The 15785-nt window shown below is 52.3% G+C and overlaps 1 protein-coding gene across 5 annotated transcripts in view; it reads right to left on the bottom strand.

Moving 5' to 3' along the window:
- Positions 1 to 15422, bottom strand: part of ENAH (ENAH actin regulator) — an 88813-nt gene extending 73391 nt beyond the window's left edge. For 2 of the 5 annotated variants that reach the window (XM_088449371.1, XM_088449372.1), the window contains exon 1: positions 15039 to 15422. In XM_088449371.1, the coding sequence (XP_088305497.1) occupies positions 15039 to 15043 (5 nt within the window). In that variant the 5' untranslated portion in view covers positions 15044 to 15422. The remainder of the gene's footprint in view (positions 1 to 15038) is intronic. The other 3 variants (XM_088449374.1, XM_088449375.1, XM_088449376.1) reach the window with 2 other exon arrangements.
- Between the last annotated feature and the right edge of the window lie 363 nt (positions 15423 to 15785).

Below are 15785 nucleotides of genomic sequence, written 5' to 3'. Positions count from 1 at the left end.
GGGTGCCATGTACGACCCCACGGGTGTACGCACTATATAATATGTCCATACACGGTACGATAGAGCAGCCAAATCAAACCAATGCGTCGGATCGGCTGATTTATCGCAACGTGTATGGGCACCTTTAGACCTGAACTGTTGGGGAGCCGTGAGGACCGTGTTTGGGGAACCTCAGGACTATATAGAGTAAAGGGGGGGGGGGGGGGGAGGGGGGATAACTAAAATCAGTCACAACATCAAACTATCGAAAACTTTGAGGAAAGGGGTTCCGGAGGAAAGCTGTACAGTACAGATCTCTTCTATTAAAGCGCAGTAACCAGCTGGTGGGCCTTAGCGAGTCAGCACCTCGTAATACGGTCTCCCGGAGCAAACAGTCTAAGAGTAACATTTCACTGCTGGCTCCTAAATTCTTTCTGGAGGGGGGGGGGGGGGGGGGGGGGTTGTTCAGACAATTCAGAGGCCAGGGAACGCAGACCTGCTCAAAAATAGATCTCGCTAGAGGAAGGAATAGATAGCAGGAGCCAGGACAAACACAAGTGATGGTTTATGGACCCAGACAGTGTGCATTATAAAAGTTCCTGTCCCTGGATACTCAGAAAGCACATTTTCAAACCCCCCAGCGACTTAGTAACACTTTGCACCGAGTGCTGCTGACGCAATGTTGGAACTGACTGAGCCCAAAAAAAAAAAAAAATGTATATAGAAGCCCATTTGCTGTAAAGCACAATTATCAGGCTGCAAGAAGGTGCACTGACCTGAGGAGGATAAGAACTTAAATAAGCTCTAATTATAATTTTTATTTTGTTTTCAAAGCTTAAGATACCCGGATATGAAGGACGGACGATGGGTGGTTAAATGGATAGCATTATGTGTGCAAGAATATCGAAGGGCACTGCTGTGAGGACAAAGCATCATTTTGTGGTGTTTGGCGCTAAAGGACTTCACCTACCATCCGATCTTCACCTACAAAACAGCCATAACATAGATGGACAGACACCCATACGTCATGTATTTGGTCCTTCAGTGGGGGTGTTCTGCTACTATTACCTGCATTCTGCACCACGAGAAGCCAATGTGACTGCATGCAGATGACAGCACACATCAGCGTGACTGACGGAGGGGGGGGGGGGGGGGGTTAGGGTTAAAGTGTATGAACGGGCAGGCGTAGCCCCATTCTAGCTACTTGAAGGTCTAAATAGAATGACTTTGGAAAGCACCCTCCCGCAAGATGCCCAATTCCTGTGGGGATCCAAGGGCAGAGAGAACAAATCCCCCCCCCCCCCCCCCCCCCCGATATACTACATGGACAATGCTACAACATAAATTGCTCCCAATAGAGGAGAGTGGTGTAAGAGTGTCCGGGGAAGGCGGGAGGCATCTGGCTTGAAAATGGAAATTAAGTAACCTAAAGGCGTGTCTAGTGTGTGCCGACCTTGTAAGCGATGGCACCCGGCATACACACTTGCTGATGCCGCCAGCGATGGCGCAGGCCATTGTGCATTCGGCAGCATGGCCCTCACTATGTCGCCCGTCGGACCTGCATGCAGGTCGGACGGGCGATGTCTTTGACGAGATGCAAGAACGCGCATAGTCAGTGACATTGAGGGCCCACTCTAGACGATGTGCCAAATACCTCGCCCGATCGGACTAGATATTGTTTAGTGTGTACCCGGCGTTACAAATTTTGCACAAGAATGGTTACAAATTGTCCGTTAACTTACAAATTAAATACATTTTATGTTAGGGAGTCATCAAGAAAACTTAAGATTACTCATTTTACTCCTTGGTCCAGATCTTACACCACATTCGGCTTCCTCCCCGTGATGGACTAAAACAGAGAACACCCTACAAGACATATCGCGCAATGTGTCATTCTGAGGAGGATCGCAGCGGTATATTGTGCGGAATGTACAGTGTGTTTGCCAGATTGCGTGTGAACGATGGTCATTCACTGCATCATCCTTCCCGTAGCATGGTACGATACAACGCGCGCTCGTGAAGCATGTACGGCGCAAAATATCGTTACATCATGTTGGTCATTCGCTGGGCACAAACATTGTATAATATGCTCAACTACCCAGAACCAGTCTATTGGACCCAAGTCTGAGTTGGGCAGCAAAGGATAAAATAAGCAAATAACTAAGCAACATGTAAAATCACTGCTACACTGAAGGGATTGGGGGGGACGTGCAGTGATATTTAGATCTGAGACAGTACAAACTCAACTATAAAATTGCAATGCACAAATTTAAGAAAAAAAAAAAAAAAAGAAACTGCCCAGCATTTGTGGGCTACATGCAAAATCCGCCAGTATTTACCCTGCATGTAGAAATAAATGTATTTGCACCACTTGCAAAGTTACTTGTTTTTATTTTTTGCTTTACTCCCACTTCAGAATCAGCCCATTATTGTGTCCAAGATAAAATTAAACATAAATTAGTAACAACTGGAGGGGAAAGAAAAAATAAAAGTCTTTCAGCCAATATGTCAGGAATAGTCTGCGGCCAACTCTGAATCAAGTTTCACAGAAGTCCTGTAGGCGCAGAGCTGATTCCTGGCTTCCTCTTCTACTACTCATACACTAAATCTGGCACATTTTCCATACATTAGCATTATTAGGCTAAAAATAACTCTGACTCGCTTGAAAACGGCTAAAGTCACTTTTTCTGCTGTTAACGCAACTTCCAGCCGCTATCCGACGCCGGAGACCTGCAATACAGATGGGGTGGACGGTTTCTACAAGGGGTCATCCCTGCCACTGCTTTGCGAGATTAGTAACGCTGCAATTAAAATCTTAAACTGGATACACACCTTGATATCTGGAGATCGGACAATATATCTGCGAGTGTGTACCCAGCATTAGAGAGCAGCATGACCTAGTTATCATGGTTTAGCATCGCTACCGCTAATCGTATAGTTACATTTCAATGCATCAGAATTTTGTTGAATACACAAATATTTCCTGCGATTTACCAATTTTCCCTCCTCGTAAGTGCGTATGGACCCTAGAGACAGTCCCACCTATAAGTAGGGTTGAGCACATACCAGGTGACAGGCAGCCAAAGACTCCTAGAAAGTTACTACCTAACTTTTAAAGAGCCATATCTATTACGACCAATGGATGCAAGTCTTTCCTGTCCCTTTGAAGAGCCTGTTGGCTTACAGAGCTGACCGACTCCTGACTTATACATCATTTTGCCAACCACAGCTGTTGATATTTGCACACTCACTCAATACTGGTCTGACAAAGGGGGTCATTCAGAACCACTCGCGAGCGGCAGTACGCTCGCAAGTGGGTCGATGTTCCCCACTGCGCATGCGCGCGACAGAGGGAGCTCCGTCACGCGCATGCGCGAGACCCGGGGAGCGACGGGCTTTCCATCCGCTCCGGGTCTCGCACCAAAGGGGGCGTGCTGTCGATGCTGATTGACAGCACGCCCCCTTTGGTGGGCGTGCCGGGTGCGTGGCGGCCAGACGGAGGCGTTCCCATGGGAACGCCTACCGTCTGAAGCCGGCCCCACTGACATCACTAGTGAAGTCAGTGGGAGTGATTTTGGCTCTGATAGAGCCAAAATCACTCCAGGGCTTGTGGCAGGGAGACCCTACCGCAGGGTCTCCGCTGCAAGTCCGATGGTCGCGATGGTCAAGACCATCGCGACCATCTTTTTGGCCGCTCGCATATGCTGTGGGTGGTCACCACACAGCTATACGAGCGGCCAGGAGGCCGCTCCATTTTCATGTAGGGAGGGCCCTGATTCAGAGCGAGCACTCTGGTCAGAGCGTTCGGCTCTGAATCAGGCCCAAAGTGTAGAGAGCTAATATAACCAGTACAACTTTTCTTCCCAGCAACAAGAGTATTTAGTACAGCCCGTCCATGATAATGACTTATAGACAGTATATACCCTGGGCAGGCTCTGAACCCACATGTGGTCACATTGCGAGAAGTCCAAGTCACTTCTACGCCAATGAAAAAAGCTCACGCTCAGCCATAGTAGGGAGCAACCAGCATCAGAGCCGATCACATCACTGCTATAAGGCTCCGGCTTGCATCATGTCTATAGTCAGAGAAGCTGCAGGAATGAAATATCATATCATTTAGCAGTTTCCATGTAAGGGTGCAATTCAATTCCCCGTTATGCGGCGTGGAGTGTCTCCCGGAACGGTTGGGACTGCTTCTTCGGCAGTGTATTTTCTGGCATTTCTCCTCACACAACCCCATAGGGGCGTGCAGAAAATGAGCGAAGACTCCTTACCGTAAAAAACGGCAATGTGCGCAGACCAGACAGCAATGATACGCCGCACAGCATTACCATGGTAACTCGCATGTAACAGAATGCCGAGCTTTGCAGCAACTCCCAGCCCTTGTGTTCGGAGGTATCCATGACCTCCAGCTCGGACCTTTAAGTGCATCGAATACCCACCAAATTCCAGGACCCTCCAGGCACAGGGAAAAAAAACAAACACCCGTATCTTTATGGCAGTACCACAACCATGCACCTGCCGTAGATAATTGTCTCTGCTTTACCAAGGACTAACATTGGCAAATCACCCATCTCCAACATGGGCTACCTCTGATTTATTTAGTAATGTGTTAAAAAACAACCGCTTGCTGCTTTTAAAAATGACTAATGTTTCAGTATTATCTTGCATTAAAGACGTTGCTATTCCACCTACTGCATACATGATGCATAACAAGCTTATAGGTAGAGGACAACTTAATAGCTGTATTTAAAAGTAATCAGGCACAGTATCGGTGTATTGGAGGCTCAGGGCAGCCAAGGGTTAACAGAAATAATCTAACGCATTTAATGTGGCCCTGCCTACAAGGGAGGCTGCCAGTTTGCATACTGAACATATAGTCATGCACATTGCACATAGTAACTTTACTTTAGGTTTAGAGGTCCTTTCATTAATGAAAATAAATGTCTGGTGCACTTTACAGCCTATCAAGTATCAGTTCCTGCCATCTGGTCAGAACAACGTTTCCAGAAACTTTTAGACCTCGGAACCCTGCAGCGGTGAACAGACGCCAAAGTTACACTCACTGCGAGAAGGGTGTCACCCACCGAGTGAGGATGCGTCTGTGTGTGAGGGCAGGAGATAGATAACCGCAATGTGTTGCTGGTATTCTGTCAGCGCTACTAAGCAGCCTAATCACACAGCAGCCAGATACCACGCGTGTACAGTTTGGGCTCCTGTATAGCAATACTGGCGTAAGTAGTAATTTTATCCACAAAAGTTAATAAAAAAAACAAACTGCTTACAAAGCACCACTAAGACAAAGAGCAGGGAGAAAGGGCGCCTTCAACCGGAATTATGCAATACAACCATCCCCCCCACCCCTTCATATAACCTCTTGTTTTATAGCTAGAAGAACAAAAGGAGTTGATCAATGGCTGAGAAGGGGCCATAAGCCCACTCCACCTGTCTGCACCGCACACAGCCTGGCAGCGCAGAGTGACAACAGCTGGACTGTCTGCATTTAAAGAGAGATGACATGAGAAAAGGTGACTGGTAAAAGATGGAATCCAAACACTCATTTATAAGCGGCAGCTGTTTTTCCTTAATGCTCCCTTTGTGTGACGTGCCTCCGGGGGGACAGGCACAGACAGATGAGCAGAAACTTTCCTGCAATATAGGAAGTAGTCATTTATGTTATGACGGCAACACCCCCACCCCACTGTAACAAATGTGCCCATTAACAGATTATGGCCTAATGTGGTGCCCGGGCACACACCTGTTGGTGGAGCGTATCTAGAGCGTGCACATGTTCTGGCACCGGGCCCCACGCAAGTTGGGGCTTGCGGGGTCATACGCATATCGCTCGAACTTACGTCTGAAGAAGCAATAGTCTGCGTTCTCCCGCAAACAAGGCTCAGACAGGACGTGTCGCTGGGCCGCAAAGAGTTGGACTGAGGCCTAAACAAGATGGAGCTTATATCCCGCCTGAAATCCCGATACTAGTCAGAATAAGTATTGTGGTTAGGGTTACGCTGTGGGGAGGGAGGGTTAGGTTACTTACCTGCAGGCGTCGGTATCCTAACCCTGTCAGGACGCCCGCGTCGAGATTGTGGACGAGGGCCAAGAGGACCGTGAGATGCATCAACCTCTGCATACGGGAGAATATAATCATTTATTACCATGCATGCAACGCCGGAGCATCTATGCCCGATTTCTACCCAACACAGGATCAGGCGCTGCAGATGCGTACTCATACACCTATCCTTTGTGCGCCACATGGCGTGATTTAAGCAGCCCTGTCATGGACAGCAATTCTGACACTTCCGCACCTATATGTATTTAGCGTCTGTGTTACATTGTAGCTGTATTAGTGTACTGGGCGCTTAGGATTAGTTTGTTTTGTCACAACAGAGTTGGTAAAATTTCAGAGTAAGCACTGCGTAGCGGTATGCATGGTGCGGCTTACTCGCATCACTCTCCGACCTTTTGCCTTTTTTTCCCCAGGATAGCGTCTGAGTCGCACACCCATGCTGTATGCAATGCCAGTGAGACCATCCAGAAAACTTGTGAACTGTACTTTTGTCGCATGACTTAAGATGAATATTCGGTATAAAACGGTGAGGTGGGACGAGTTTCTTAATCGCACAATCTGTGGCACACCAAACGGGGCTATTTGGCGCGATACAAGAGGCTAGTGCATGCACTTCTGTATCTCTATACTATGGGCCTGGTTTGAGGTCCACATCACTAGATTTGCAGGGTACGGAGCCCCTCTATATGGACAACTTAAGACATAGGCCAAAACTGGCACTCATTGCACTTTCGCCAGAAAACAAGAAGGTGGAAGGTGAAGGTGGCTCTATAAAAGAGTATGAAGGGGGAACTCCATATCAAAGAGCTGCATAAGTAATTATTACACTCCCTGCCATATGCAGCACAGCCAAAGATAGAATTTTTGGTTCGTGTGACATTACCCCTAGCCCAGATTTATAGACGTCCCCCACAGTGTACAACAATCTGCACAAACAAAGAAACCTTTAGCCTCCAGCTTCAACTAACTTTTAAGGTTCACCTGAATGGGAAACTTTAGCGCAGGAGAAAACGCTTGCCCTTACCGATAATCCGCAGAGCATGAAAGGTTTTTCTTACAGGGTTTCTCTCCCAGTTCCTTCGATCTGTGAGCGCACCATGGCCGACAGAAGCCGTGATAATACGAGCATAGTAACCTGACAGATAAACCAAACGTTCTATTCACCTGTGTCATGTAAGACATGTTAGTTATGACGCTATCAGGGTCTCCCTCATTGCGCAGAACTGGAGCGGGGATGTCGCATCAGATAAGAACGATAATGGTAAGCACTAGACTTTTATCAACTTTCATTTCCCAAATCTTATGGTGCAAACACACGGTTCAACTTAAAAGAACGATATAAAAACTATACTGTTTATATAGTTCTTTTTTTCAACCCCTCTAACGACCGAACGACGGTCGATGCGCGGGCACGGGTGGTCGATATCGACCATCGCCCGTGCATGCAGGCCAACCTGGTCGATATTGACCAGGTTAGCCTGTTTGTTCTAGGGACCCGTGATCGTTAAGTCGTTAGGGGATTGGTGCATGTTGCTGGATGTTCTGATATCTGTGTGTATTAGTTTAATGGAGTTCTATGAATCCGCCTGCTTGAAAGTTTGCAACTTGGGACCACTTCATTATAGTGAACATCCAACAAGTACAATAAAAGGTGACCTCTGCCACTGCTGACTGGACAGTTTTGCAGTAGCTCTCATGATGACTTTATTTAGCTGCTAAAGCAGAGCCGTAGCACCAGAGACAGCCGTATGCAGTCACCAACGCACACTATAACCCCTGGTAACACCACATGAACGGCCTCCTGCTCGGAACAGAACACAAGTGTAAGCAGAAATTTGCACCGACCCATCGGAGACATTACACAGAAATGACATCGTCCGTGTCACGCCAATCTAGTTATTTTAGGAATTGTTTGTTTAGCGGTAAAACACATCCCACTGTTCTTCGGCGTATGCATCAACGGTACTGGTACAAAAAAAAAAAAAAAAGTTTACTCGTCGCCTACACACGACGCAGGCAGCCCTAATATTGTAGAGAATGTCCACTAGGCAATACCAGAGCGGCGTCATCGGTTCCTAGTGAATGAATAGGCCGCTTACTGGTTTACGTGCAAGCAACAGGTCTACTTTGTAAAAAAAATTTACATTATAGACTAAACAAAAGGCCTTAGCTCCAGCTGTGTGAATACATAAATGTACAATCGAGATGCCTAATAATACAGAGTTCCCTATCTAGCCGAGCCGTCACGTGCTTTGTCTGGAAGAAATGGTGTATTAGTGTAAGCGACTCCTCCAAGGTTACATTAGAGAAGCTGTAGCAACTGTTTGTCATTAATCTTTAACAGAACGGTACAGTAACTGCCTGTAAGGCTAGATGCTTCCACGGGGACCGCTGCCCAGGCAGTTTTGTTTTACCCAATTGTTTAACCTTAAAGGGCAGGGCCAGGAAGATGGGAGATAGCGTTTCATTACAATACATCAGCATTCAGGTCTCATTTCTCACGGAGCGCTGCACCAAAAGACAAGAAGCGTAGCAACAAACTCCAGTGCATCTGCCTGCCGCCTGGCAGCGACGGTCGCTGAAATCACCTACAAACACTGGGAGCAATAAAATGCAGACATGCTGGGATTACCATGATCTCACGGGGTATTGATCTCACACGTGGGGGGGGGGGGGGGGTCAGCAACTGCTGCAATGCAACAAACAAGAGGACAGTAAAAGAAAGAAAAAAAAAAAATTTCACTTACAAGTGACAGCAGCTAACACAGGTCACTCATTGGCCGATGTAGGTGTTGGCGAAAGAGAGAAGGGACATACCAGCACCATGCAGGGCTCATAACGGGGATGAAGACCGGAATGTATTCACCTAGCACTGGGGGCAAACAGGTCTACAGTGCATAGAACACAAACAGAACACACAACCAGGCAAACTACATTGATCTTTAACTAAACAACACATGACAGCAGCAGCGAGTACTGCATAGACCAGAGCAATCAAGTGGTGCAGCCACTATTGCACAGCAAGCAGGGAAGGGAATTCCTGTCCAGGAAGGCTTGCTATGGCATCACTATCTTATTAGAGAGATAAAACCATTCATAGCGTGAACCCTAGACCCCCCCCCCTGTCATGCAACAACTCTGCATGGGTCACGTGCAATGTAAAAATTAGGAATTTACCATAACAACACTCAAAGACACCAACAATGGGTTCGTCTGTTTTATACATGGAGGCCACAATACACAGGGATTTCCCTGGAGGCGGCCTTATACCGAGTATACAGCACACAGCCATCCTACGGATGAGACCTATGAACACGCTTGTCGTTAGGTTAGGATGGCAGCAGAACGTATTGTGGGAGGCCGATGACACAGACTGATCAGACAGCACTATACATGGACGCAGCCATGAATAAACACACTGACCATCGCAGAGCCGGAGGAAGCAGCAGCGGGACCCAGCAGCTGTCCTTCCCATTCACAGCAAATTCCACACACTGCATGAGTCAATTATTACCCTGCATTTAGAAAACACTGACATATGCCTTCAGGGGACTCAGGGGAGCCACTAAGCCACCATATGCACAGGGACACCTACCCGTCCGCTGAGCATGGAGTGGCATACTGGGGATTTAGCTCTTAGGCCTCAAAAAGGCGGCTCTTTGCTCACAGAGACCCTGCAAGCGGAACTTGGGTATTAGAGCTAGCCACGTGTTATATAAAGGGGATATTGGACAATATACAACAAAGCCATTGTTACAAATAATAAATCTCCCCCAGGCTGCACATTAACCCAGACATGGTTAAGGAGACCAGCAACCCTACCCTAACGTGATACTAGGACGAAACCAGCAATAACAAAAGCTCAGTGCAAATTAAGGTAGTTTTCTTTGATTCACCTGGTCAGAGGCGGGAAGCAGCCCAGGGAGAGTATTTACACATAAAACACACAATACACAATCACTGGGAGTCCCAGGCAGTGTGTGTACACACAGCGCTATTACACATTGTCCACAGCAACGTAGGCACATACAGGAGAGTGCTATCAAAATATACGGCGGTGGGGTATCCCCAATACACACGATGGGGAGGGGAACTAAGTGCTAAGTAGGTGGTGCACAATTGATGGTAAGGGGAAGCTGTGTGCTGAATATAGGCTGAAGTAGTATCCTGGAGGCCCAGCACAGTGCACAACATGCAGGAGGTATAATGAGGAGAAAATGCTGGGTAGGGGGGATAAACCGTACATCGGGGAGCAGGTGCAAACGCCTGACAGGAATGATGCTGGAGGCCAAGTGCCAGGCAGGAGTATGGATACTGGGGGTGGTGTAAGGGCTGAGCACGGGCCAGGCGAATGGGCACTGGTGTAAGGGCTGAGCACGGGCCAGGCGAATGGGCACTGGTGTAAGGGCTGAGCACGGGCCAGGCGAATGGGCACTGGTGTAAGGGCTGAGCACGGGCCAGGCGAATGGGCACTGGTGTAAGGGCTGAGCACGGGCCAGGCGAATGGGCACTGGTGTAAGGGCTGAGCACGGGCCAGGCGAATGGGCACTGGTGTAAGGGCTGAGCACGGGCCAGGCGAATGGGCACTGGTGTAAGGGCTGAGCACGGGCCAGGCGAATGGGCACTGGTGTAAGGGCTGAGCACGGGCCAGGCGAATGGGCACTGGTGTAAGGGCTGAGCACGGGCCAGGCGAATGGGCACTGGTGTAAGGGCTGAGCACGGGCCAGGCGAATGGGCACTGGTGTAAGGGCTGAGCACGGGCCAGGCGAATGGGCACTGGTGTAAGGGCTGAGCACGGGCCAGGCGAATGGGCACTGGTGTAAGGGCTGAGCACGGGCCAGGCGAATGGGCACTGGTGTAAGGGCTGAGCACGGGCCAGGCGAATGGGCACTGGTGTAAGGGCTGAGCACGGGCCAGGCGAATGGGCACTGGTGTAAGGGCTGAGCACGGGCCAGGCGAATGGGCACTGGTGTAAGGGCTGAGCACGGGCCAGGCGAATGGGCACTGGTGTAAGGGCTGAGCACGGGCCAGGCGAATGGGCACTGGTGTAAGGGCTGAGCACGGGCCAGGCGAATGGGCACTGGTGTAAGGGCTGAGCACGGGCCAGGCGAATGGGCACTGGTGTAAGGGCTGAGCACGGGCCAGGCGAATGGGCACTGGTGTAAGGGCTGAGCACGGGCCAGGAGAATGGGCACTGGTGTAAGGGCTGAGCACGGGCCAGGAGAATGGGCACTGGTGTAAGGGCTGAGCACGGGCCAGGAGAATGGGCACTGGTGTAAGGGCTGAGCACGGGCCAGGAGTATGGGTACTGGTGTAAGGGCTGAGCACGGGCCAGGAGTATGGGTACTGGTGTAAGGGCTGAGCACGGGCCAGGAGAATGGGTACTGGTGTAAGGGCTGAGCACAGGCCAGGAGAATGGGTACTGGTGTAAGGGCTGAGCACAGGCCAGGAGAATGGGTACTGGTGTAAGGGCTGAGCACAGGCCAGGAGAATGGGTACTGGTGTTAGGGCTGAGCACAGGCCAGGAGAATGGGTACTGGTGTAAGGGAGGAGTATGGATACTGGTGTAAGGATAGAGCACAAGCCAGGACTATGGGTACTGGGCTGGTGGGGTAAGTGCAGGACAGGAAGTATGGGTACTGTGGTAGGAAGGGTTGAGTGCAAAACAAAAGTATGGGTACTGGGGGGGATTGCAGGGCACGAGTGTGAATACTGTGAAGGTGTTAAGCGCTTGGCAAGAATCTGAACACGTAGGGGGTAAAAGCACATGCAGGGGGGATGGTGGGGTGATAGGAAGCGTCAAGCAGGGGGGACATGGGGGGTAAAAGGAGCAAGGACACTGGGAGTTAAGCGTCGAATAGGAGTAAGGACACTAGTGGGCAATAGGAGGAGGGATAATGGGAGCTGGAATACTGGGTGGTTAGGGGGTAACAGGAGATGGGACACAGGGGGCTGGAACACTGGGTTTTTAGGGGGTAACAGGAGAAAAGTCACTCTGAACTGGGTGGCTAGGGGATACACAGAGCTTGGATACCGGGTGGTAACAGGAGTAGGGACACTGGGACCTGGGTGGGGGCAGGGGGTAACAGGAGGGACACTGGGAGCTGGGACGGCAGGGGTAACAAGAGGAAGGACACTGGGGGGGGCAGATGGTAACAGTATGAGGGACAATGGGAACAATGGGTGGTCAGGGTGTAACAGGAGGGGGGGGCATTGGGAGATGGACATTGAGGTGGGAGGGGGTGACAGGAGTGGGGACACATGGAGCTGGGATACTGGGGGATAGAGGAGGGGGGGAACACTGAGATGGGACATCTGGGAGAGATAGGGGTAATAAGAAGGGTGCACTGGGTGGGGGCGGTAACAGGAGAGGGTCACTAGGAGGTTATGGGGTTACAGGAGGGGGGACACTAGATGGTTAGGGGGTTACAGGAGGGGGGGAACACTGGATGGTTAGGGGTTACATGAGGAGGGACACTGTTAGATGGGACACGGAGTGTGTAGGGGTAATAGGAAGAGGGCACAGGGAGCTGCGACACTGGGAGGGGGTAGGGGGAACACTGGGAGCTCGGACACTGGGTGGTTATAGCATTACAGGAGGGAGGGCACTGGACGGTTAGGGGGTTACAGGAGGAAGGACACTGGGAGATGGGACACTGGGAGATGGGACACTGGGAGATGGGACACTGGGAGATGGGACACTGGGAGATGGGACACTGGGAGATGGGACACTGGGAGATGGGACACTGGGAGATGGGACACTGAGTGGGTTAGGGTAATAGGAAGACACTGAGTGGGTTAGGGTAATAGGACAAGGAGCTGTGACACTGGGAGAGGGTAGGGGGGACATTGGGAGCTGGAACACTGGGTGGTTAGGGGGTTACAGGAGGGGACAATAGGTGGTTAGGGTGTTACAGGGGGAAGGACACTGGGAGATGGGACACTGAAGGGGTAGGGGTAATAGGCGGAGGGTGCAAGGACACTGGGGGGGTAAGGGGTAATAGTAGAGGGACAATAGAAGCTCAGACAATGGGTGGTTAGGGGAGGTTACAGGAGGGGGGACACTGGGTGGTTAGGAGGGGGACACTGGGTGGTTAGGGGGGGTTACAGGAGGGGGACACTGGGTGGTTAGGGGGGGTTACAGGAGGGAGACACTGGGTGGCTAGGGGGGGTTACAGGAGGGAGACACTGGGTGGCTAGGGGGGGTTACAGGAGGGAGACACTGGGTGGCTAGGGGGGGTTACAGGAGGGAGACACTGGGTGGCTAGGGGGGGTTACAGGAGGGAGACACTGGGTGGCTAGGGGGGGTTACAGGAGGGAGACACTGGGTGGCTAGGGGGGGTTACAGGAGGGAGACACTGGGTGGCTAGGGGGGGTTACAGGAGGGAGACACTGGGTGGCTAGGGGGGGTTACAGGAGGGAGACACTGGGTGGCTAGGGGGGGTTACAGGAGGGAGACACTGGGTGGCTAGGGGGGGTTACAGGAGGGAGACACTGGGTGGCTAGGGGGGGTTACAGGAGGGAGACACTGGGTGGCTAGGGGGGGTTACAGGAGGGAGACACTGGGTGGCTAGGGGGGGTTACAGGAGGGAGACACTGGGTGGCTAGGGGGGGTTACAGGAGGGAGACACTGGGTGGCTAGGGGGGGTTACAGGAGGGAGACACTGGGTGGCTAGGGGGGGTTACAGGAGGGAGACACTGGGTGGCTAGGGGGGGTTACAGGAGGGAGACACTGGGTGGCTAGGGGGGGTTACAGGAGGGAGACACTGGGTGGCTAGGGGGGGTTACAGGAGGGAGACACTGGGTGGCTAGGGGGGGTTACAGGAGGGAGACACTGGGTGGCTAGGGGGGGTTACAGGAGGGAGACACTGGGTGGCTAGGGGGGGTTACAGGAGGGAGACACTGGGTGGCTAGGGGGGGTTACAGGAGGGAGACACTGGGTGGCTAGGGGGGGTTACAGGAGGGAGACACTGGGTGGCTAGGGGGGGTTACAGGAGGGAGACACTGGGTGGCTAGGGGGGGTTACAGGAGGGAGACACTGGGTGGCTAGGGGGGGTTACAGGAGGGAGACACTGGGTGGCTAGGGGGGGTTACAGGAGGGAGACACTGGGTGGCTAGGGGGGGTTACAGGAGGGAGACACTGGGTGGCTAGGGGGGGTTACAGGAGGGAGACACTGGGTGGCTAGGGGGGGTTACAGGAGGGAGACACTGGGTGGCTAGGGGGGGTTACAGGAGGGAGACACTGGGTGGCTAGGGGGGGTTACAGGAGGGAGACACTGGGTGGCTAGGGGGGGTTACAGGAGGGAGACACTGGGTGGCTAGGGGGGGTTACAGGAGGGAGACACTGGGTGGCTAGGGGGGGTTACAGGAGGGAGACACTGGGTGGCTAGGGGGGGTTACAGGAGGGAGACACTGGGTGGCTAGGGGGGGTTACAGGAGGGAGACACTGGGTGGCTAGGGGGGATTACAGGAGGGAGACACTGGGTGGCTAGGGGGGGTTACAGGAGGGAGACACTGGGTGGCTAGGGGGGGTTACAGGAGGGAGACACTGGGTGGCTAGGGGGGGTTACAGGAGGGAGACACTGGGTGGCTAGGGGGGGTTACAGGAGGGAGACACTGGGTGGCTAGGGGGGGTTACAGGAGGGAGACACTGGGTGGCTAGGGGGGGTTACAGGAGGGAGACACTGGGTGGCTAGGGGGGGTTACAGGAGGGAGACACTGGGTGGCTAGGGGGGGTTACAGGAGGGAGACACTGGGTGGCTATGGGGGGGTTACAGGAGGGAGACACTGGGTGTCTAGGGGGTTACAGGAGGAGGGTCACTTGGGAGCTGGGCCATGCAGTGACATGATGCCAGATGCTGCAGAACCTCTTGGGGTGCGAAGCTGTCAGTCACCATATACAACAAATGAATGGGGGAGCGCAGAGCGATGGTTGATCCATCCCGGGAGGCTCTGCAGCCGCACCGGGCACAGGGGGATGCCTCACCTCATGGTGCCCGCTCTCCTCGTCCTCTGCACTAGTGAACTGAGTCCCTCCTCTCCCCGGTTACCGGTGTGCAGACAGGGAGTGGCATCCGAGCGCGGTACCGGCTCCACCAGTCACTCCGTTACGGGCCACAGATACTCCCGGTAAATCAGAACACCGCCTTACGAGTCCTCCCCGGGCAGCAGCAGCTCCTCTCCCACAGTTGCCGCCGCCGCCGCGACCGCTACACACAGCCCGGTATCTCTCCCGCGACCACACAGGCCAGCAGCGCGCATGCGCGGCCCCGGACACACTGAGCGCGGGAGAGGGAGAGTGCGCGCTCCCGAGACAGGCAGAAGGCGCGCCCGCGCTACTCTCTCAGGCGACAAGAAAAGGACCGGAGGTTGGAGAAGAGAGGGGCGGGGCTTTATGCCGCGCGCGCCCGACAGCCGCAAGCGACGCCCCCACAACCCCCCCCAGGCCACGCCCACCGCGCGGCTTCTCAGCTGTTTCAGGGAAAACCTGCGTCTGTGGAGGAGGGTGACGTCATGGTACATGGGAAGGAGGGAACTCCTCCCCCCCTCCCCTCATAGCAGCAGCAGCATCTCCCCCCTCCCCAGCACACGTGCGTCCCCCCTTTCACTGGTCCATATATGTCATATGTATGACATATCTCCTATCTCTGCCCCACATATCCCCCAACTGTATGCATACAGGCTTTAGTATCTGTTGTGGAACTACTAGTCCCAGCATAGTGCAGTAATCAGA

This window comes from Taudactylus pleione, unplaced genomic scaffold (assembly GCF_031769625.1).
Source record: "Taudactylus pleione unplaced genomic scaffold, aTauple2 ptg000483l, whole genome shotgun sequence".
In the NCBI taxonomy this organism is placed as follows: Eukaryota; Metazoa; Chordata; class Amphibia; order Anura; family Myobatrachidae; genus Taudactylus; species Taudactylus pleione.
Note: the sequence above shows the minus strand (reverse complement) of the source record. Positions and strands in the feature narration are given on the sequence as shown.